Source organism: Musca autumnalis, unplaced genomic scaffold (genome assembly GCF_047663935.1).
Source record: "Musca autumnalis isolate F117 unplaced genomic scaffold, ASM4766393v1 scaffold_5, whole genome shotgun sequence".
NCBI classification, from domain to species: domain Eukaryota; kingdom Metazoa; phylum Arthropoda; class Insecta; order Diptera; family Muscidae; genus Musca; species Musca autumnalis.
In genome coordinates this window covers 9041717-9066281 of record NW_027412088.1, presented here as the reverse complement: position 1 = coordinate 9066281, position 24565 = coordinate 9041717, and the positions used below count along the sequence as shown (strand labels likewise).

Genomic DNA, 24565 nt, shown 5'->3' with positions numbered 1-24565 from the left:
TGTCGAAAACTTATTCACGAGTAAATTCTCGATCGAATCACATAATTAGGCCCCAGGGTTACAACATCAGGAGCTCCGAATAATAGACCGCTAAGCCATTAAGTTTCAATTTGAAAACAAGATTATTTAAATTCTCTATTGGAAGTTATGACCGCCACATAACATCGGATATAAGTTACAAAAATGTTAGACGTTATGTTCTATATCAAGTGTATGATATTCTAATTTTTCTAACTCCTTAGGTTTGTGAAACGATTTTCTTCTTTTGTAACGTTTACTTACCTTCTCTAACATATTAGAAATCTGTCAAAATGCCTGTTCGAGTTATTTTATTTGTAATTCGAGTTATTCTATTTGTAATTCGAGTTATTCCATTTGTAATTCGAATTATTCCATTTGTAATTCGAATTATTCCATTTGAATTATTCATCGAACCACCAAAGTGGTATACCAAAAATATCTAACAAGTAAGAACGGCGTTAAGTCCCAATTTACATTAGGCGAGTTTACTTGCGGCAATTGTCAGTTTGTAGGTGAGAGAGGGGGCTGAGAGGCAAAGGGTTACCATATGCCTCACCTCTCTCTCCCTCAAACTGACAATTGCCGCAAGTAAACTCGCCTAATGTAAATTGGGACTATGTTCCGGCCTGGCCGAACTTGTTATAACCTCCACCACGAGTTATATTGAAGTAAAATGGAACAATTAGTTTCCTTTTGTTTGAAGAAGACTAATTACCAAATTTCAGCAAATTTCGTCGATCTATACCGACAAATTCATGCGGAAGGTTCTTAGACTCGAAGAAGACTAATTACAAATTTCCGATATTTCGGTAAAATAATGTGGCCAAAACCTAAAAAATACTAAAATTAAGAGGTATGCTTCTATGGGGGATAAAGGAAGACGTGGACATATACTAATAATCCTTTTCAGGAATACTTTATAACCCCCCTGGAAGACTAAATAACAAAATCCAGTCATTTCGGTGGGATATTGACGTCACAACCTTTCGAATTACGAAAATCGGGAGCTACCGTTCGATTGGGGGCTATATAAAGGCGTGGACCTATGCCGACAAATTTCATATGGAAAGTTTTATATCCCAAATAAAGACTAAACACCAAATTTTAGCCATTTCGGAGGAATATTGAGGCCACAACCTTCAAAATAAAGAAAATCGGGAGGTACCGTTCTATGGGGGCTATATGAAGGCGTTGACCTTTTTTAAAGTTGTATACCCCCAACAAAGACTAAGTACCAAATTTCAGTCATTTTGGTGTGATAGTGAAGTTAAAACCTTAAAAATACCGAAAATCGGGTGGTGCCGTTACCAAAACGTGGACCGATATAGCTCATTTGCAATACTAATCATCGTAGGAGTAATATAAACTTCTATACCAAATTACTAAGCTCTATCTTCAAAATTGTGAGCTGTATCTTGATTTCAATAGACGGACGGACAGACTGACATGGTTATATCGACTTTTATCCTGATCAAGAATATATATACTTTATAGGGTTTCCGATGAATATTTCGATGTTTTACAAACGGAATGACAAATTTAATTATACCCTCCATATTACGGTGGAGGGTATAATAAAGCTATTTTGAAATGTGTGTCCGTCTGTCTGTCCATTAAAAATTGTAATCAAACTACAGGCTGAAATTATAGGCCAATCGTAACGAAATTTTGCAATGAGGACGGGTTCGGACCAGAACCCGTATAGTTATTGGTGATGATCGCAAAATATTTAGTGAGTGAGGTGAAATGGACCAAAAACCAAAATCTTACCTGATTTTGTAGCGGCTCTGTAGGTCGCAATTATAGTCCGATCGATCGATTTCAGTAATGTTTGAATTTATGACAAAGAAGGTGGTTGCAATTTGACATGATGATCAGATAATATTTAGCCGGCTAAATGGACCAAAACTTTTGCGTGAAAATTGGTAAAAATTTCAATATGTTACTTATATTTTTATTTCTGGAAGGCACAATCCCACGTGAGTTATATTAAGAAGAGGAGCCTTTGACCTTTCCATTGATGTCAATTATGTTGATGTATCGGATCAGATAACAGAGTTACAGCCTAGAATATACTAGAGTTGGGCAATCTCGTTCAATTGAACGATCCGGATCACTGTCCAAAAACCAACGTGTGAAATTAAGTATACGCAGTTTTGTCAAAGAAGTTACGGGGTCCATTGAACGAGTTAGTGATCCGGATCGTTCAATTGAACGAGATTGTCCATCACTAGAATATACAAGGATTCCACACATTTAATTCTGTGTAGTGTCACCATAATCACGCTAGGGGTCGCAGGTATTGTTCAATACTGACAAAATTTTGCACGAGCTAAGAGTTTTGGTCAAGGAAATGCCAATATTTTTGGATAATGATTGGGAATATTTAGCGGGCGAAATTGAATATTATTTGTGTGGGAAAAAATCCAAAATTTAATAATTTGGTTTGACCCACATATTAAATTCTGGGGGTATATTTCGACAAATTACGGAAACAAAACTTGAAAACAAATGTAGCGGTTAGAATATCGTTTTGTTTATAAAGAACTATGTACATTTACGATCCATGCTACAAAATGTCGGAATCATGATTGAAGGGTCTTCAAATCATGAGAGAGAAATTCCAAGTTTTTTAAGTTGATGCAAATTACAACGCCGTACGGGTTCTTGAAGTTTTTGTTGTGCTAACATTGCACTGTGGTCGAACTTGTATGGGAAGAGCGGCCAAAAATACTTCCTGTGCAGATATCAATACGAATTTGTCAGTAAAGGCTAGTTTAGCAACACAAAAAAGGGAGCAAAAAAATCAACGTAGGTCCAACTTTAGATATAGCCCCCATAGAACGGTACCCCCTGATTTCTGGGGATCTTGACTACATCTTTCAATGAAATGGGCTGAAATTTGGCTATCGGTATTCCCTAGTGTTAGAAAACCTTCTTGCAAAAATTTTTGAATTGGGTCCACGTTTTGATAGGGTCCCCATATAATGGTATCACCTGTACCTGCAAAATGACAAAAACACCCTGAAAGGTACCCTTAGTATTTTTGGAACAAGTCCCAAAGTCGCGGAAAGACACAGCTGATACATATTTTGCAAATAGAATCTATAGACTACTACTTATCCTGTAAAAAAATTTCGTTGGGGAGAAAGAGGGGGACATAACTAAAACTTTACATGAAATTTAGGGGTCGATTATGGATAGCCACCCAACTCCAGTTGCGTTGCCCACAGCAAATTTAGTAATAGAATTTTCTATTTCCGCATTAAAATTTATACTTTATTACAAATAAATTAATAGCTGAAGTTTTAAAACACTGATATTGATTGAATTTGACAAAAATTTCCGTCTTTTTGCTGGTTTTAATCGCAAGATTTTCTCCTCTGGCAACGCAACTAAAGTTGAGTTGCTGTCCATAATCGACCCCTTAATTATCTTGAAGAAAGGACATTCAATATTTAATCCCAAAACTTAACAAACACAAAATTGCATAAAATTGCATTGTTTTTCAGTATTCGAATTAAGTTTGGTTAATATAGAGTTCATTTAGTCTGATAATAACATTTCTCTTTCACTTAAATTTTGCACTGAATTCACCTCGAAATCCAACCAGTTAAAATTTCTGTTTTTTGATGCTATTCTCAAAGAGTACAGTAAGAAGTAATCCATAACAAATTTATTTTAGGGACATTTAACATGTTAGGAGTAGATATGAATACATTTGGTACCAAAAATTGGACTTTATTTTTTAAATTTTGGCCAATGGCAATGCACAGTGGGCATTGGTAAGAAGTAATGTAATACCTCGAAATATTGGTCGTTTATTCATTGGGCGATAAAAATCGTCCAAAGTCTATTTCAAAGGTCCGGCTGTCCATTATAAAATAAGGAAATGACGGTGTATGTAGATGCAATATTTCTCACATGTTATCATGTATATCATCTTATGTATGCATTATCGGACGGCAAACATATTACGTGGAAACCTGGTGATGTTCAAGGGTAGTGGGGTAGGGTACCACATGGTCGGCCCCGTCCGACTATAACCCTCTCTTACTTGCTTTAAAATACTTACCGCCAACAGAAATGTGCATATTCTTATCATAAAACATTTGTTTTCTCATTAAATAAATTACTTTATTTACTTACAAAAATGTTGATTGTGAACAATTGTGTGTACATTGTTGTTGTTGTTGTTATTTTTTACAATACAAAATTAGAAAAAACACTATTCTCTTATTTATACACTTTGTCCAGTTAGTTGTAGTAGCAAAGAATTTGCAAGACGTCTTCTTGAACTGTTTCATATTAACATTTACAACTGAATTTCCCATTTTTTTTTTTTAATTTGTTGTTGTGTTTAGATTTTTAGGTTTAACTTAATTTAATTAAGTTTACATTATTATTACACAGAAAACAACAAAACTAACATGTGAAATAAAAAAGATGGGGAAATTCTAACTGAGCTCTTTAACAAATATGAACAACAAAGGAAGAGATAGAGAGACAAAAGAGACGACAAATCTGTCTACAAAACCTTTTTACTACAAATACTCTTACAATGAGAGTAACTTTTTTAAATTATCAATTATAATGAAATGTTAACAATGTTTCGATTTGTATATTATTTTTACATAAAAAAAACTTAAATTAAACAACCAAAAGAACGAAAAAGAAAAGCTCAAATGACATGTATGAAATTAAGAATTACTAAAGTGTTGGAATTGTTTGGTTGTATACTACTAATGAAGAATGGAAGGAAGGAAGGAAGGAAACACCTTGGCGCTTAGAATTGTAAGAGTAGCAATTCTTACAGTTCATCGTGTTTGGGTCCAGAGAATTCATCATGTGAAATGAAACCATTCTTGTCCTTATCTTCGTGTTGGAAGATTTCTTCAACCAATTTGTCGTTTTCCTTCAACATGTTTTTCAATTCTTCGGAATCTTGACCTTCGACGGCAGTCATTTGTTTCTTCAGGTATTCGCTGACCTGTAAGGGAATAATTAACCAAATAAATATAAAGAATGATGGCATAAAGATGATATATGTATATTTCAAAGTGCATTGTGTGTTAATTAAAATGAGTTTAGTGTTAGTGCTACAATGATGAACTCTGTGTTAATAAGGAAAATTATTTTTTTTTTGTTTCTTCTTCCAGGAGAAAGGAAGCAGAGAGAGATAGTATAGCAACCCATCACCACAACATGAGTGTTCCAAAACCAAATCAAACAAAAGTGTAGAAAATGAAAAAGTGCGATCCATACATATTGGTTTACCTCTTCGCGGCTCAATTGCTTGTCACCGTTTTCATCGATTTCCTTGAAGACATTGGTGGTTGGTGGGCTGTTGCTAATGTTGATGAGTTCAACATCAAAGACCAAAGTAGCCTTGGGTGGGATAACGTTGCCAGCACCGCGATCACCATAGCCCAACTCTGGTGGAATGGTAAGTTTACGTTTTTCACCTAAAGAAAAAAATTATTGAAATCAATTAAGACTAGGTTAAAAAAAATAAAATATTGAAATGGCATCTAAAAACAAACTATGAAATAATAAGCATAATAAACTGCAAAAAATAAGCTTTCAATTGTTTTTCACGCGAAAAACAAAAGACAATTCCGAAGAGACAAAAGAATACTTTTCTCATATTAAAGCATAGATGAACAAGATGAACAAGATGAACACTCGCCTTCACGTTTTCGTACGATTAACCATACAAATTCTCTCTTCGTGTTCATCAGTGTATTAAAGATTACAACTCAATTCTATTTTTGCTATTTGCATTAACATCAAACACTGTCACATCAACACATGCCCAATATTAGTTTGCTTTTAGAGGGCGATAACCGTCTGGTGCTAGGGGACTTCAATGCTCATCATGAGCTTTGGCATTCCGTCCTAGGTAATGACCAGAGGGGTACAGCGCTGGCAGAGCAAATCGATAGTTGCTGAATGAAGACGCTCCTACGAGGATTAGAGGGAACTGCCACAGTTCGCCAGATATCACCATTGTGGCACCAGGTCTGATAAATGACGTATCCTGGCAAACCGTCATTTACCTTATCATCGTCTCCGTAACAGACACGCGACTTCATAACTTCTGAACGCCTCACTTTCCTGAACCATAGGAAAGCTGATTGGCAAGGTGTCAGAGAATTTACCAATCACCGCTTCAGACAATTACCCACCTCCTCAGATCCTCGGGTAGCTGAGAGAACTTTCCGAGACATCATCACTAAACCAGCCGCTCGCTACATACCTGCTGGTCGAATACCCGAAATAAGACCAAATTTCCCAGCAGAGGCGACGGGACTAGCAAATGAACGTGATGAGCTTCGTCGTACGAACCCCGAAGACCCAAGAGTTAGAGAACATACTCTTGAAGTCAACAGGCTAGTGGGCGAACATAAGCGGAAAAAGTGGCTAGACCATCTGAAGCAATGCAACATTGGTGCAGGAATAAGTAAATTGTGGGCAACGGTTAAATCACTCTCGAGTCCGGAAAAGAAGGATGACAGAACGGCTGTTACTTTCAACGGCGTGACAGTAACTGACCCAAAGAGGTGCGCGTGTTATTTTAACCGGCAGTTCACAGAGCACCCCGAGAGTGATAGGGCGAAGAGAAATGTGCTACGCCGTATATGAAGAACTCTTCCAGCCGAGGAGGTACCACCACAATTTACGATGAGCGATGTTGCAGATGCCATCCGAAACGCAAAATCATCCAAAGCGTTGGGCCCGCACCGAATATCGATGGTAATGCTTAAGCAGCTGGATGAACCTGGAGTTGAGTATTTAACAAGTGTTCTCAACCTATCGTTAGCCACCCATGTTGTACCGGATGCCTGGAATGTTGGCAGGGTGGTCCCGCTACTGAAGCCTGGCAAGGATGCCATCAAAGGTGAATCGTACAGGCCGATTTCACTCCTGCCGCCAGTAGCAAAGATCCTAGAGGCGCTACACCTCCCCACGACGAGAAGATGTTTTCCAGTTGCCCAACATCAACATGGATTTCGGAAAATGCATAGTACTACAACAGCATTAGACGCCATATCCACACATATCAGTAGAGGACTGAACCAGAAAAGGCCGTGCGACCGAACAGTCATGGTGGCTCTTGACCTATCGAAGGCCTTCGATACCGTCAACGATGCCAAGCTGTTCGAGGATATAGAGAAAACTAATCTCCAGCTATGTTTGAAACGTTGGGTAATCAACTATATGTGTGGACGCCAGTCTTTGTAGAATTCAGAAACAAGAAGTCCAAAACCCGTAAAGTGAAACAGGGAGTTCCCCAAGGAGGGGTGATATCTCCGGAACTGTTTAACCTCTACCTTTCTGAAATTCCACACCCTCCAGACGTGATGAGATCGTGATGTATGCGGATGATTGTACGATCTTGGCGTCGGGTCCTATCGTCGATGACATATGTGATAGAGTTGCGTCGTTCATGAACGAACCGGCTCAAAGGAACGATTCCGTGAAAAGAACGAACGGATCCGTATCCAGCTCACTTTTTTATATCGTTCATTTAGATCCCCGATGGACGAGTCATTGCTGCTTACAAAATTAGCAGCATTGATTTTGCAGTCAAACTCTAAACAAATTTCCACACAAAACAAACAGTGATCCAGAGCTCTCTGAGAGCTACTCTCGCTCAGTAACTCACTTCATTCAGTAGCACATCTCGGTCATATCTTTCTTTTGCATCATTCGTTCATCTGGTTCTTTCATATCAAAACCACCACCACTACGTTCAGAAACAAAACCACCCCCTTAGCACACAAACAAACAAACAAGCAAGTAACACATCGCTTGTTTGTCATTCGTGACCGAACATTATCAAAAGAACGGTTCGGTGAAAAGAACGACGGAGTCATATGCAGCAGAGAACGAATGACTTCATAAGAAAATAAAACATTCAAATGTATTGTTGAACGAAAAAGAGCCAACGAACGAAGTAAACGACCCGGATCTTTTTGGTGAACGGAATGAAAAAGATCGATCCGCTCAATGAACGAGATTGCCCAACACTAATATGTGATAGGTTAAATGTCTAGATAGCTGACCTAGTCCAGCTCTTCCATCTGAGGAATATGAAAATATCCGCCGCTAAATCCACAGCCACGCTGTTCACAACATGGACGGCTGAGATGAGGCTCCCACTGAACATATTGGTCGATGGTGCACTGATTCCGACCACTAACTACCCTAAAATACTGGGTGTAACGTTCGATAGCATGTTCAAGTCGTCCGCGCATGCCACAGCTACTTGCAATAAGATCAGAAGTAGGAACAAGGTTCGCAAGTCGCTGGCCGGCAGCACTTGGGGTGCTGATATAGAAACCTTGTTGACCACCTACAATGCAATAGGCCGGTCTGTGGTAAGCTATGCGACGCCAGCGTGGTCTGCAAAAGTTAGCGCATCGCAGTGGAAAAAGATTCAAACCTGCCAGAATGCCGCACTGAGGACTGCAACAGTACGAAGATACAGTGGGAATGCCGTACTTGGAGTCCATCCCCCATCCATCGCAGCAGAACAACGCCAGCTGCCAAGGCAAACACTAGTGGTTGTAGCTCAGTTAAGATCCGGACGATGCAGCCGCCTCAATTCGTATTGGGCCAGAATTGACGCCACGATACCCAACATATGCCGAGCATGTGGATTGGGACCACACGATACTCTGCATTTATTCAAATGCCCAGCTAACCCCACTCACCTGTCTCCTCATTCTTTATGGACGCAACCAGTCCAGGTTACAGAATTCTTGAGTCTGGATACAGAGGAACTTGATAACTGAAATAATACATGAACGAACATACATGCGTTGCTACAACAACAACAACCAACCATGGATTTCTCCGGAGGCGGTGCAGTTCAATGCAATTTAATTAATCGCCATGATAACCATTACGGAATAAGTCGCAATCACCTTGTGCGACTGGTCACTAAAGTTTATGAGTGTGTGATGGAAAAGGTATGAAGCTACCCAGCAAACCAAATGTCTGATGTGCGACACGTCCGAACAATTTCGGAAGCAAAGTCGTTCAGATTTCGCTCCGATTTCTAAACGATTTTTCGGAGAGGAAATAGTTCAGATTTTGTACCGATTTCGTACCGATTTCGGAACAAATGTCGAAAAGAAATTTCCTTTCCGAATTTCCCAAAGATTTTCTTCAGATTTCGTTACGAAATCGATCCGATGTCGCTCCGACATTTCGTTCCGAAATTATGTCAACCACTTCATACAACTTTCGTTAAGATATCGTTACGATTTCGGATCAGATATCGGACGTATCGTCCCAATTTTGTTCCGATTTCATTACGATGTCGATACGATTGGTTTGCTGGGTAGCCACACGGGCTTTGCGTACTTATGTCTGAATAAGAAGTCCCGCCAACTGACACGAAAGTGTAACAAGTGTTGAGAATTATTTGTGGAAGTTTTTGATTTAGTTGTGTCGGCCAACAAATCTGCACTCCCCCTTGGGTTATTGCCTCACTTCATCTCTTCGGATGTTGTGTCACTTCTACTACGCGCGTTGTTCCACTAGTCAGTACATGTAGTATGTTTTAGATGCTAGCGCATAACATATGGGTATTTTACACGATATGTTTTTTACATATGGATTGCCACTTTTTATATACAAAATATATATGGAAAGTGACAACACATATGTAAAATAAAAATAACATATCGTGTAAAATACCCATTAGCACTTATGAACCACTATAACACGAACAACGGGAGGCCGAACACCTGAGTCACCAAGAGGTTTCTTTCAATACTTATCGGGAGGACAAACTGGCTAGACAGATTGGCTGTTCATATCTATATGAGAAAAGTTTTCCCTTGTTGCTTCGGGGATGTTGGTGGGAAAAAGTTTTTATGTGCAATAATAGCGGTATTCACTTATGGTGGTAAAGTGACATTCTAGATCTTGTAGATGTTATTAACTTTGTAGATCTACAACTGTTTACAATACCACAACAACAAAATACATGAAAGTTTAATTTACAACAGGGTTGTTAATTTACTCGACCTAAAAGTATTGTAAACATTCCACTGTACTTTTACAAGGGTGTAGAACAGCTGATTGTTTTGCCGCCATTTTGTTGTGAGTTTTATTTTTATGTCGGAGTTTTGTTTTGTGGTAGAAAAATGGGAACAATAAAAAGAATAAAAGAATGGAAGCCAAGAAAAAATATTTTTTTCATGAAAAAGTGTAATAATGCTATGTTTACATTTACGAAATCCACTCGATTTCATCTGTCAAATCCATAGGTTAAACGTCAAATGAAATCCAATGGATTTCAGATGAGATTTCATTTGACGTTTGAGCTATGGAATTGACAGATGAAATCGAGTGGATTTCGTAAATGTAAACTTAGCATAAAACTGAAACTAAAACATAGACACGGTGCGCCTTAACTAATTTTAAATGGAAGGTGTTTACACCTGGGAAGTTTTTGCAGATTCTGAAACTACAATGTTCATAGATGAGAAATATCTAGAAACACAAAAATCGCCGGAGGGATTTTCAAATAAATCGCGATTTAAGTTCACTTTTTTAGGGGTTCTTTGGGTTTTAACGATTTTGCTTCGAAACCGCGCGTCCTATGTAAATGGGCCTAAAGAAAATGTTGTAGCTGTGAAAATATTGACCTTTATGATACTTTCGTAGGTTTCATCGTTTTTGAGATATAGAAGTTTAAATTGAGACAATGCACTGACTGTATCGCCCCCTTATAAAACAATGTCATTACTGCAATTTCCCAAATAAAACTTATATAATTGAAAATTGCGGTTTCCAAAATCTTGAAGACTTAAGATAAAAACCTAAAAATTTGAACTGAACCTCTATATCTCAAAAATGGTAAAACCTACGAAAAAACCTAAAGGTCAGTCTTGTAGAGAATTTTCACAGCTACAGCATTTTCTTTAGACTCATTTCGATACGACTTGCGGTTTCCAAGCAAAATGGTGAAAACCTAAAAAAACAAAAACAAAATTGTGAATTTTGAACGCGATTTATTTAAAAACCCTCCGGCGGGTTTTCTGTTTTCTTAATTTTTCTTATCTGTTTCAGAATCTGTGAAATCTTCGCATGTGTAAGCGGTTTTCATCAAAAGTTAGTTAAGGTGCACCGAGCATGATATTGTTTTATAAGGAGGCGATACAGTCAGTGCATTGTCTCAAGTTGAACTTCTATATCTCAAAAACTGTAAAACCTACGAAAATATCATAAAGGGCAATCTTGTGGAGAATTTTCACAGCTACAACATTTTCTTCAGGCCCATGTACATAGGACTCCTGAGAACCTAAAGAACCCCTAAAAACGTGAACTTAAATTGCGATTTATTTGAAAATCCCCACGGCGATTTTTTTGTTTCTTGATATTCCTCATCTATGAGCATTGTAGTTTCAGAATCTGCAAAAACTTCCCAGGTGTAAGCACCTTCCATTTAAATTTGGTTAAGGCACACCGTGTAGGCTGACGATTATGTTAAGATGTTTTGATTTGTTTACAATATTCACAAAAAAGACGTTCACATTTCGTTGTAAAAACCCTAGTACATATACAAGAGTTTACCACCATGAGTGAATACCGCTAATGTTTTGTTTGACAATCTGCTCGACCTTCTTTTAGGTAATGATTTTGGATATTTCAATCATTTAAAGACAATTAATAAATCTTGAGAAGAACTTCACAACTTACCAACACACATATCAACTAAACCTTGATCCCAGCCTTTGATAACTTGTCCAGCACCCAATTGGAAGGTAAATGGTTGGTCACGATCCAAACTGAAAGAAATAGAAAAAAGTAAAAACAATTAGAACGAATTGAAGTTAAGTGTCATTCGAGAAAAAAACTGTTCTGCAACCACATGAAGAGCCCTTCTCGAAAACGATGTAACAACACTTCACATTTTTAACGTATGCTCGGCACATCATTTGTATGTCTTTTTCTCTAGGATGAACCCGGACCGCATGAACAATCCATCATTTGTAGGAAAAAAGGAAATGGATTAAAAAATGTAAAACCGTGGAAGGTGGTTTAAGCGAAGCGAAAATGTGATGTAAGGAATGATTCATATGATTTTCCTATTATGGTATTATGAGAAAAAAATATTGTAGATGGGATAATTGTGGGAATTTATGTCTATATAAATATCCATATGTATGTATGTAGCCATTTTTAGGCACAAAAAGTATGGGAACTGTCTGCAAGCACCTTTATATTGCTACATTCATACATTTAATTATTGTAATATTTGTTTACAAAACGTTTGGTTGTAACAATCAAATTTAATGCGAACATCTTCCTAAATATTAATGTTGTCAATGGGATTTTGTTTTGAGGTTGTGCCACCCATCCCCTCCGACACACGAAAACAAATGACACACGCGGGGCTAAATAAAAAATGATTACCATAAACTTAAACAACTTATCACAGACAGCGCTTAGGGAGGATGCTGCAGCAAATGACGGAATTTTTAAGAAATTTTTGCATACCTAATAATTTTGTTCTTACAAGACGATAATGAATGGAATGCTTCTAAGGAAATCTGTTTTGGTTTTACGGCACTTTAAAATGCCTCTTGAGTTTTTTTTTTTGAAACATCATTGTTAGGGGACATGTTATGAAGATATGGGCAAGTTGAACTTCAAATTGTAATTATTATTCTTTGTTTGAAAATTCACGCGGAAAGCCACGAATAGCCGTATCTGCCCTTATAAATAACAATTATCATATTTAATGAAAATAAATCAATGTTCCAATATTAGGAAGTTACGATGATACACTCCTCTTGAGTATTAATATAAAATCCATAAATTCTGATATACGGAAAAGCTTACAAAGATTTTCAAATGATAATAAAAACCAAACAACAACAGCAAAGGTAATAACAATACAAGCATATTGGGAAAACGTTGGCACACTGAATAACGCATAAAATTAGTTATGCATTTGCAAAAACCCAATAAAAAAATCTAGCATTTGAACCATAAAAAGACACAAACACACATAAGCAGTTTAAACAGTGACGTAGCATTGGGTTGATGTGAGTAACTTAATCATAATTGGGTATATGTAGCGCATCCACCCAAAACCCTACACCTCTGGTTCTAAAGACATCTGTGTGCCTTCACTCACATCTCGCAATAGAATCGTCTTCGTCATCATCATCATCTTTGTAATCTCTTAAAAGAAATCCTCCACAACATTTGCACGACTTGTTTTCTAGGTGTTTATGGCAAACGGACGGAAGCAAGTGTCAGTGGTTTGTACAAAGAAGCAAACAAACAGAAAAATGTTCACAACAAACCGAAATGCAATAAAAATTCAAGGTAGAAAAAGATGAACTCTGCTCGTATGAATGCGTCGTGTGTGGTGGAGTGGGGTTATCAAGGTATAAGCATGCATAACATATTGAAGTGCAAAAAAATAGAAACATAAACAGGTGGGGGAAGGCACTCATAATCCCCAGGAATCCCCCAGGTTCTTCAAATGTTCCTTTTTATAAACGCATTAATTTTAGAGTGTTAGATGCCACCGCAATAACGCGTTTCTGTTACAAATATTATACGTCCGTAGAAATGTGGTCTCTTTTTACAGGAATTCCATGACATTTAAAGGTGCTGCTGCTACAGTTCAACTGTCACCTCACATGGTTGTTTAAAACAACAACATGTTTTGCACTAACCTCATAGGAGATTATCCTCACTTCTTTTCTTCTTGCCACAAACAGTCAAATGTCGTTTGGGTGTCTGAAAAAACAAATCTACTTCATCATTGTTTGAAAATCATCATCATCAGTTAAGCTTCTTCTAACAGTAGCCGAAACACAAGTGTATGGGAATTGTTCCTCTTGTATTGTATTTACAAATGAAGACAACAGCAATATTTGAATTGTTACAAAGTCCCCCCAGAGTAAAGGCATCATATAAAATATTTAAACCCGCCACTTGTTTGGCGCGCTGGCTGTTAAATAAGCGTAAATAAAAAATGTAAACTTTGTAACCTTGTACCAAGAACAAGTAAAATGTGGCATTTGAATGAAATTTTCTCTCCATCATTTGCCGTCGCCTGACTTGTAGTCACAACAATTGTTAGTGCTAACTTTTTTAGTGTTGTTTTTATTTTTCCAAAAGTGTTGCATTGGGAGGCATTTTTCATCTGTTAAAAAGTTTTGTTGCACAAGTGATAATCATAAGGTCTGGATGATTTGCCAAAGAGGAGGACAGTTAAAAAAACTATGTAACTACTACTCTAAATTTATTAGTCGTTTGTTTTATTCTATTAAATTTAAGCCCAAAAAAATAGTCATACAATGAAAGGAAGAGGGTGAAATCAGGGTAATGAGATGGATAGAACTTTGATATTCGTTGCTAGTTTATGGCCATATAATTTAGGTAGATCCGAAGCATTGGGTCTTTATTGGTCGTTTCTTATTTCTTTCTCAATATTAATTGCACACAGAAAGCCTTGGGTTTGAAGTTCTTTAATCCCTCAGTGTAATATTGGTCTACATGCTCGGAGTATTTTAGCTATATAAAACTTCTTTACACACTACACTCCATTCGGACTCGGCGATAGGGAGTTTCTACAGCTTTAAAATATTATTGCAACGCACTCTTTAATATGAAGAGAGAAATAATATAAAATTTGATACGGCGTTAGAACTGGTAAAATATGGATATCAGTTACAATATTTCCAATTTAATCTGTCGATAACCATCCATCATTAAGGAAACACTGCGGACCTTAAACTTCTCTGAGTCAGCCAATCGCAAGATATGGTACTTGTATAAGTAGAAAAGACAACAAACAGGTGACAAGTCGGGTTATGATCTAGACAGTCTTTGGTTCACTGACAAATTCAACTGTTCGGAACATTGTCTTCTCGGGCGAAGGAAATTCCAAATATATGCGTCAATATAACCTACTGGATTTAATTGTGGATGAGATTAACTGCTGGAAGTTATTGCCAGCATGGGTGCCAGTTCCCCAGTGGGCCCAACCCACTTACAGACTATAATCACAAGCGAAATTCCTATCTACAAACCGGGAATTGAAAACTTGTCTGTTATGTATATACAAACTAATAATCGATAGTGATTTTCAATATAAAGTAGCGATATTGGCGATATTGTCCACGATTTTTTGTCAGTTCTGTGTGGAGTCCAGATAAGTACTGTATATGTTAACTTTTATTGTACTGTACAACGATATTTGTACTGGGCGGAGAATGATAAACTCTGCACACTTTTAGGCGCAAAATATATTTAACTAATAAATACTGACCCAGTTGTTCAATAAATAGCAATTGTCTACTTTGACATGGGCAAGTAACTAGTTACTCATGGAACCTAGTTAATTTACACCCAAAAATGGCACACAAAATAACCTATAGCCCGATTTTTTAACTGGAAATAGGCTTCCTTGTCTATCATGTCAATTGACTAGTTACAGGTAATGCGGCGTGTAATATATTGACTATTTTATAGACTACCGATGGATAGTGTAATAGACAATGTTTCTCTCTTGTAATCACTTTTCAACATTATTTCTTTTTTTAACAAAATAGAAAAAATAATCTGTCATTTTGTTCGTTTGTTCATAATTTAAAAACTTATTGATGCGTTTGTTGTGAAAAAATTTAAGATGCAAAAAAGAACGTGTTACCAGCTAAATCATAAGAAGGATGAATAATTTAAGAAGAATATTTATAATATATATGTGGTAAGTATTGATACATATCTTGACACAATTCATTATCGCGTCATTTCATTAAACTTCTATACATTTTATTTCAGGAACTTTTGAATGATCTGATGGACCCACGAGTCGCTGTATCAAGTAGTCATTCACTAGTTCCAGTACCAAGGATCAAGATCTATATGTATACAATATTATATTGTCCTTTGTAAAATATTTGCACTCCATGTATTAAAATAAAGTGTGGCTAATGCATATATGCATTAACCCATTTATCTGACTACAAGTTACTAGTATTTTTGGCTATCATTTCTGACTACCGAATTGACCGGTTACTCGTAATGCACTGAGGAGACAATTGTCTTTCATACGACTATCGAATTGGGTGGTTACTGGTAATGCAGTGAGGGGACAATAGACCCCTTCCTATGACCTCCCCATGTTAAATTCACCAGTCTATAACATTGCGAGTAGATTGGGTGGTAACTAGGGGTGTTTACCAGTAGCCAGCAAAATTGCTAGTTATTCCCTAGTTACCCGAACAACTGGGGAACTACCAGCTTTGAGCAAATTGCAGTCTAACCCCCATTATTACAAGTCTTCTTTTGTTATATTTTTGTTATATTTCGGACAGATTTAGAGCGTTCCGCTCAACTTAAATTTAAAAGTGATGATTGAATTTCAAGGAGGAGCTTCTTGGCATTAACTTTGAATGTAACAATTATATTTTTAATGCCTTCAAATTGGTTTATTTTGCGTTTTTAAATCCATTAGATAGTAAAAGAACACATACATATAATAATAACCCTTAGATTATTACCATGAAAATATGAAAAATTCGATAATCGTGGGTCAGTATTTAAAACATGTGGGCATCATAACCTCAAGTATACTAAAATTAATATTTTTGAAAGGATATCATCTACCTACCGAGAAAATCAAAATAGGGAAAATTTAACACGCAATACCTAAAAAGATATACCCACATATGGAGGCTATTCAAAAATTTTTGCCATTATAAAGTTTCTGAGAGAATCCAAAAATTAAACTACAGCCAATTTGGCTTTCATTTCTTTTTATAGTTATTTGTTGTTGTAATAGTGGTTTTTATGATATGTTTGTATATTCGTTCGTCTGCTAAATCTGGCTCAGGGTCAATCTTCAGATCCACTGGAGTAAGTTGAGTAGGTTTGGTGGGGCAGTAGAAAATTTGCCGTGTGTTGTGTCGTCGATCTATGCCCTATAGGAATTTAGACGGCTGCATCGTTCGATAGTTATCGTGCCAACCAGCGATTTTAGTTGGTCATCGAGAGATTTTCAGAAAGGAAGCATGGACTTTTTTACAGCATAGACTAGCCCACGAAAAACATAGTAAATAGGATAGAAAAAGGCCTCGAGTGCAAAAGTTCAAGTTTTGCCCACCCGATGCACTCCGAAATGGTGACAAGAGGCATTTTTGGACTAAAGGTATTATGCTATGTAGACCTTATTGGAACTTAATTTACGTTTGAATAAAATTTTACTAATGAACATGATCCGTGATGAAATGATCCCGGAGATGTCCTCGTGTAGGAGCTACCAGAAGGGATGGAGCGATATAGACAATATTCGAACCTTATCTATACAATACCTTATCTTACAATAGGGCGATCCAAAAAACAGCAGTTGTGTTTATAGAAGTCCTACCTCCTAATTTTTTTCCATTTGATCCAAAAATTTTATATATGACAATTTATGGCGATCGGTTTACGTTACTTCGTGAAAATCGGATAGAATTTTGATATAGTTTAAATATGTATATTCGGGCGACTGTGGGTACTTTTTGGCTTTTTTGTAGGATTCTATTTCAAATTTTTGTAGGATTTTTAGCCACAACAATAAACTGTGTTTTAATTGATTGGACCATAATTGCGACCTTTAGAGAATTTTCGTGAAAATGCACCTTTGGTCCCATACAAATAACTATGAAAACAAATATCGCACGGGTTAGCATAAACCGATCGATTTCATAATATAAGGTTTTTGGATCAAAAATTTAGAAGGTAAAGGCCTGGTTACATAAGCTGCATCGCCTGCTTGCCTTGCTTTCTTGCTTCATTTCTGTCATAAGAAAATAAAAGACTAAAGAAGGCCGAGCAAATTTCGAACTGGGTTGCCCTTTTCTTTTTTATTCTTTTATCAGAAGCAAGCAAGGCAAGCAGGCGAGGCAGCTTATGTACCTACACGCAGAAAAATATATGTTAGAAATATGTTTGAATCCAAACAAATATTTGTTTAGGACTGATTGCAAACAAATATATGTTTGGATCCATTTTGTAACATATCTCAATTTAATATGTTTGGGTACCAACATATTTTTTATTTTAGAACATATTTTTTATGGGTGGAGAGGATTTTGGTCAAAGAGGGTAACAACAGGGCTCTCGGAGCTACGGAATGCTGGTTTATAATAAAGAGCTGTGTGCATGTGCATTGTTCCGATTTCGTTACGATGTCGGTACGATTGGTTTGCTGGGCTGTTATTCCCTACATTTTCATCGGTCTCATCGCCTCACCATCACATTGGCAATGTATAAACAAACCACAACACAACCCCCACCATCGTCTCATGATAACATTGAGACTTTATCAACAAAACACACAACAATTACCGCTGTCGCGGTAGTTGTTTGGTTGACAAACCGACAAACCAAACAACTACAGTGCGTTTGGTGTCGAAAAAGCAAAGTTCGTATAGTCAAATACTTCGCAACTACAAATTTGTAATATCTTTAATATAAAGGCAACATCTAATATCTCAACCTAGCTGTGATAGACTCAACATGTATGTACATATTATTCATATTGTTGCTATGCTTACAAGCGATAACAACTACAGTGAAAATCTTTAGAAGAAATATTACAAAATAAAAGAATTAATAAATAAAAATCAGCAAAATTTGTCTCTGCTTTGTTTGGTGGTGTGTGGTGGTTGTTAGTTTAGTCAATAAACACAAAAACTTGCAAAAAAATCTCTCAGAAAAGCCTGTATTTTTTTTTTTTTTTTTTTTTTTTTTTTTGCTTTATGAAAGGCGTTGTTATGTTTGGGACTGCTTGCAAACAAATATATGTTTGCTGCAAAATATGTTTGAGACATATTTTAGGCCTTAAAGGAACTGCAAGAAGCTACTATTTTTTACTACCATAACATTTTTTCCTTTATGTTATCGAACAAAATATTAAAAATTATTAGATTCTTGCAGTACTTTAACAGACCATAAGGAAGGCCGAGCAAATTTCGAACTAGGTTGCCCTTTTTTTGGTGGACTGGGAGGAGTAGACCGACCGATCTAAGTTTGCATAAAATATAATGGGACCAAATCTGTCGATTCGTTCAAGAGTTATCGTACGCTCCAGCCAGTCAGACGAACAGGGCTAAATCGACTCCAAATTGTCTGAAACGGATTTCGTCCAAACACACTTGGGGTCTAAAACCATTATTTCGATGAGGCATATTTTTATTGTATCAACGTGTATATATCCTCATTAGCCTAAAGGCTGGAGGTATAAATATAAGAAATAATTTCTTTCAAAAAGAACCTAATAATAATAGTAAAATGTAATGTATAATGTACTGAGATATACTAAAATAATTTTAATCAGCTTCTGCACACATGGTTTTGTATGGAAACGCATTTTTCAGTTCTAGAAAATTGAAAATCCATATATTAGTTTAAATATTTTAGGGTTTTTAATAGATTAATGCGATAATTTGGCTTTTGACATGACATTAATTATAACAACAATCAGAAACAGTGGTTAAGGGTAATTATTATGAATTGTAAAATTATTTGGCAATTTTAATTATTTTCAATAATTGTGTCCAAACAATTAACAAATATTATTATTGCTGATTTAACATATTTGTTTGTTAAAACATTTTTTTATAAAAACAAATTTTCACCACAAATTTCTCTTGAAATGTTATTTATTATTGTCATGCTAGCGCCATTGTTAGCCCAATTGTAGCCTTTAATAGCTGCTATTGTATGCTGATGGTGATGATGATGTTGAGGGCATTATGTTTGAGAAAATCACTTGTAACACAGTTTAACTGATTGTTAGTTTATTTGTGTTGTGTTGTTTTGTTTATTTCAATATTTTATATTGAATACATATTTCCCGAGGCACAACGACGATGGAAGGTATTGCCTTTTACCGGAATTAATTTGTTATTGATGGTGGTGATGAATTGTTAATCGCCGTGTAAACAGTTAATTGGATTGTCACATCTTTGACTGTTTAAATATGTATGTATGGCGACGCGAGACGGAGACGACGACACCAACATATCATCATCATCTGGATCATCTGGGGAAGGGAGAGGAGTAAGGAACAAACCATGATAGTCTGTGCAATATGAATGAGCCGACTTTCATCCGACCCGAGAGTGAATGACGTTGGTACATACATACATACATATGTATGTATATATATCCATCATTATGATGAATATGGAGTAACCAAATATCGACAGGTGCTGCTGCAGCTGAGTTTTGATGTGTCATTCAAAAATCAACATTTCTTTTTATTTGAAATTTCAATTGAAATTCTTCTCAGTAGGCGAGGTTCCAAAATTAAGTGGTCTCAAATTCACTTAAATCAAATATTTTAGAGTGGTTAAGTAATGAAAGCTTCACGAAATATGCAGCAGCAGCCACACACAGATTTATGCTATGAATTCGAAATACATATGTCCAGAAAGTGATGAACTAAATAGCAACGTGGAAATTTTACTAAAACATGTTTAGGTCATTAGCAAGTATTTTATTACGCTTGTCGTCAGAGATGCACAGTGGTGGCACTTACTTGGGAAGGTGTGACAAAAATATTTCTAAATAATATATCGAACTGAAATTGTTATCAATGGGTCATAATGGCCTAAAAACACTCTAAGTAAAATATTGGGGTCCTAGGTCCAAAATTTCGCGTGGTTGCCATGTAATTAATCATTCTGGATTGAAGTATTTTACTGTTACCAACACATTTTTCAACCGAATTTGCTGTAATCCGGTACCAAATGTTTTTAATGCATAGTAAACCTCACTGCGAAAAATTGTCAGTATTGGTCCATTATTTGGTATACTCCCTATATGACTTTTATATCGATTTATTTAGGCAGATGTCAACCAAATATTCTAAGCGAATATGTTTTTATAATGAACCCAGACTTCAGAACACCATCTTATAAAGAAATGTCATATCGGTCCACTTTTGACCACAGCCTCCATATAGGGTTACCATCCTTTTCTTGGTACATTATAAGATTTAACCACATTTGTCTGCAGAATTACTTGTAATAATGTATTTTTGGTTCTCAGTGCCGTAAAAATTTCCACTTAGGGCTTCCCAAAAATAAAATAAGTTATTTGTTAAAGTGAATACGCCCAAATCTTTTTTCTTTTGCGAGTTTTCATCACAGTTCAAAGTTACCATGACCATATAAATCGCTAATTGCACAAAAAACATTATATTAAAACTAAATGTAAGAAAGGATAAAAAATTATCTAAAAATATTCCAAAAATATTAATTCAGCAACTAAAAAAGGGATTTAAACTTTTGGTCATAATTGCCAAAACCGCAAATTTCCGCAAAAAATTTTTACAGTTTTGAAATCTACAGGCGCTAGGCTTCAATTTGGTACTAGTGGCCATTCTTGCCAATTTTTGGAAAGTAACTTAAACTTTAAGTAAATCCATACATCTATATTAAATATTTTCATTTTGACCGATATTATAACTAACCGTCGCTGGAGCAAATATTTGCCTAATGTGACTGACCTTACCTAAAGACTTTTATTACGAATTATTGATGTTTTCGGTTTATCGACATTCCAATGTATATATTCGTACCATCTAGTATGCTGTCGCACTGATACGTCAAAAATGTATATTTAATGTATCCTAGTTTTTGACACACCATCTCCGTTGATAAACAACAAACTAAAATGTTAAGTCTATTAAAGAAATGTTATGGTCAAGGTGATAATAATCTCAAAGAAATGGGTGTCTAACTTAGGCTACGTTGTTGGCTGGTTGGTTATTTGGCTGTCACCACAAAATTGTCACACAAAAAATTGTAATGTTTGATACTGAAGTTAAAATAGGAAGAGGTTCAATCAACTCCAATATTGTTGACTTTCACTGCTCTCTCTACACTCACGTTTATGACACTTTAACACAACACAAAAAGGCAATTCAGACCCCCACTTTAACATTTATTCATTTTACCATCCACTCGGCGTCAGCCACCCATCTGTTTTGTAAAAAAAAGTGGTATGCCTGCATTCATGTAAAATCAACAACAACAAAAAATGCTCGCAATGTTGCAGCTTCATAGGACACGTAAAAATTAAATGCTCCGGAGAAAATATGAAACGAACTTGAATTATTTTTTGCTGCTTATAAAGTTAGAAAAGTAAAAAAAAAATAAATTGCATAATTTATATACACACATTCATACATTGTCAAGAAACCAGTCGAGGCAAGTGTTTCCAGTTTTGTTGCATGATTAAAGGTGTCTGGCCAAAAAAGACAAGAAATATGACCAACCGTTGAGGATTTTTTTCGGAAGTGAGATAGTTTGGCGAAAAGTTGTTACACAGTGGAAAGGAAATCCACAAAGCACAGTGATGCGTAGTTCGATTTTAACCGGCCAAAAGTCCCGTTATTTTTGTTATAGGATCCAGCATTTCATCGATTGTAACAAAGTATTCAACTGGAAATCAAATTGACTAAAAAAAATTCCAAACGAAGTTTTCCTATTTGGATGGGAAAGTCCATCGGAGTTTTACTCTTTTTATGCCCTCGACCTTTAGGCTTTAGTCTAATGGTTTTAGTTAGATCCCAAGTACGTTTGGACGAAGTCCGTTTAGACAATTTTTCAACTTTTTTTTCTGAAAATTTAATTTTTTCCATAGTAAAAACAATATATAAAAACTCATATATTAAAAAAATGTCCATTTGTGTAAAAAAGCTATTATTTATATGGGAAACGGTATTGAAAAATACACATTTTTACCTATGTAATTTCAAAATATTTAAAAAAGTGTTAAACGGACGGAAATTGACTGGTACAAAAGTATATGTGGGCAGAAAGAGGACACTCTCGGGCATCATTCTGTGGAAACTGAACTTTTTTCCAAGCTGTTCCTAAAAGTTCTAGTTTCACTAAAATTTAGTACCTGAAGAAAAATAAAAATGCCCACTTCGTGTAAACCCTACTGTAATTTAAAAACAACAACAAAGCCTAAAAAACAATGAACACAATATCTGTTATAGTTTCCGAGAAGTAGCTATTTCTTTCTCCAGAAATCGTCAAAATTTACGTATTTTCCAAAATTGCGAAAAAATGGTTGTTTTTGTTGTAACAGTGTTTTATTATTATGTTTGTATGTTCGTTCTCCTGTTCAATATGGCTCTGGGTCTATCTCCAGTTCCAGGAAGTTGGCTACTTCGATGGGATGTAACCACAGATCCACTGGAGTCAGATGAGTAGGCTAGGCGGGGCAGTTGAATAGGTGCTTAGTATCGTGCGGACCCATGCCGCATACTGGGCAGATGTCTTGCACGGTGCGATCGTTTCCCGCCCAATAGGAATTTAGGCGACTGTAATATCCTGAGCGTAATTGAGCCAAAACTATTGTGTCCGTGTGAATGCTGTTCAAACCTGCCTGATATGCCTGTTGATCTAGAGATTCTCTCCTATATTGTTGGACCGTCGTCTCTAGAGCATGAATATCCTTCTTGATATGCCTGGGTGTATCGGTGGCCAGCAGATGGTGATTGGGATGGCTCTCACGGTAACACCCGAGCAAGTACTGCAACGATAGCATCTCATTATGTTGTCGTACTGGATAAATCTTTGCCTCCTCATGTAGATGGTCCACTGTATATTTGAGGAGACACCCTGTTGCTGTTCTCAGGGCGGCGTTCTGACAAATTTGAATCTTATCCCACTGCGTGTCACATAAATTCGGGGACCAAACTGGCGCCGCATAGCTCACCACAGACCGACCTATCGCTTTATACGTGGTCAACAAGGTTTCTTTATCTGCACCCCAAGTGCTGCCGGCTAGGGACTTGAGGACCTTGTTTCTACATTTCAGTTTATCGCAGATAGCTGTGGCATGTGCGGACGACGTGAAAGTGGTGTCGAATGTTACCCCTATAATTTTGGGGCTGTTTGTTGTCGGAATTCTGTTACCATCGACCCTGATATTCAACTCTCTTCTATACTGCGCCGTCCATGTGGTGAACAGAGTGGCCGTTGATTTAGTGGCGGATATCTGCATATTCCTCGCGTGGAAAAATGTGGTAAGATCGGTTAAATAGGAGTTCAGTCTCTCACAGATGTCATCAGGGTAGGTACCTGACGCCAGGATCGTACAATCATCCGCATACGTTGATGATCGGCAACTTGATAGCTATTTCTAATGCTGGGGAGGACTAAGGCCTCAAGGTCTTCGCTACGGGTGACAAAAGCGAAATCGGCCTGTACAATTCACGTTTGCTGGCATCCATGCCTGGCTTCAGTAGCGGGACCACCCTGCCCATTTTCCAAACTTCGAGAGTGACTTAACCGTTGTCCACAATTTGCTTATACCGGCTACAATGTTGCAACTCTTCAGATGATTTAACCACTTGTTCCGCTTATGTTCTCCGACCAGCCTGTTTACTTCCAGTGTCAGCTCCCTGACTCTGGTGTCGTCGGGGTGGTTCGACGAAGCTCATCACGCTTATTTGCTAATTCCGTCGCCTCTGCTGGGAAATTTG

At 36.8% G+C, this 24565-nt stretch overlaps 1 protein-coding gene across 2 annotated transcripts in view; it reads right to left on the bottom strand.

Moving 5' to 3' along the window:
* Window positions 1-4132: 4132 nt before the first annotated feature.
* Window positions 4133-24565, bottom strand: part of Fkbp14 (peptidyl-prolyl cis-trans isomerase Fkb14) — a 61491-nt gene continuing 41058 nt past the window's right edge. The window contains exons 4-6 of one of the 2 annotated variants that reach the window (XM_073956291.1): window positions 11743-11831; window positions 5299-5486; window positions 4133-5011 (exon numbers count right to left, since the gene is read on the bottom strand). In XM_073956291.1, coding sequence (XP_073812392.1) covers window positions 4832-5011; window positions 5299-5486; window positions 11743-11831 — 457 coding nt within the window. In that variant the 3' untranslated portion in view covers window positions 4133-4831. Of the gene's footprint in view, window positions 5012-5286; window positions 5487-11742; window positions 11832-24565 lie in introns of both variants that reach the window. The other variant, XM_073956290.1, reaches the window with a different exon arrangement.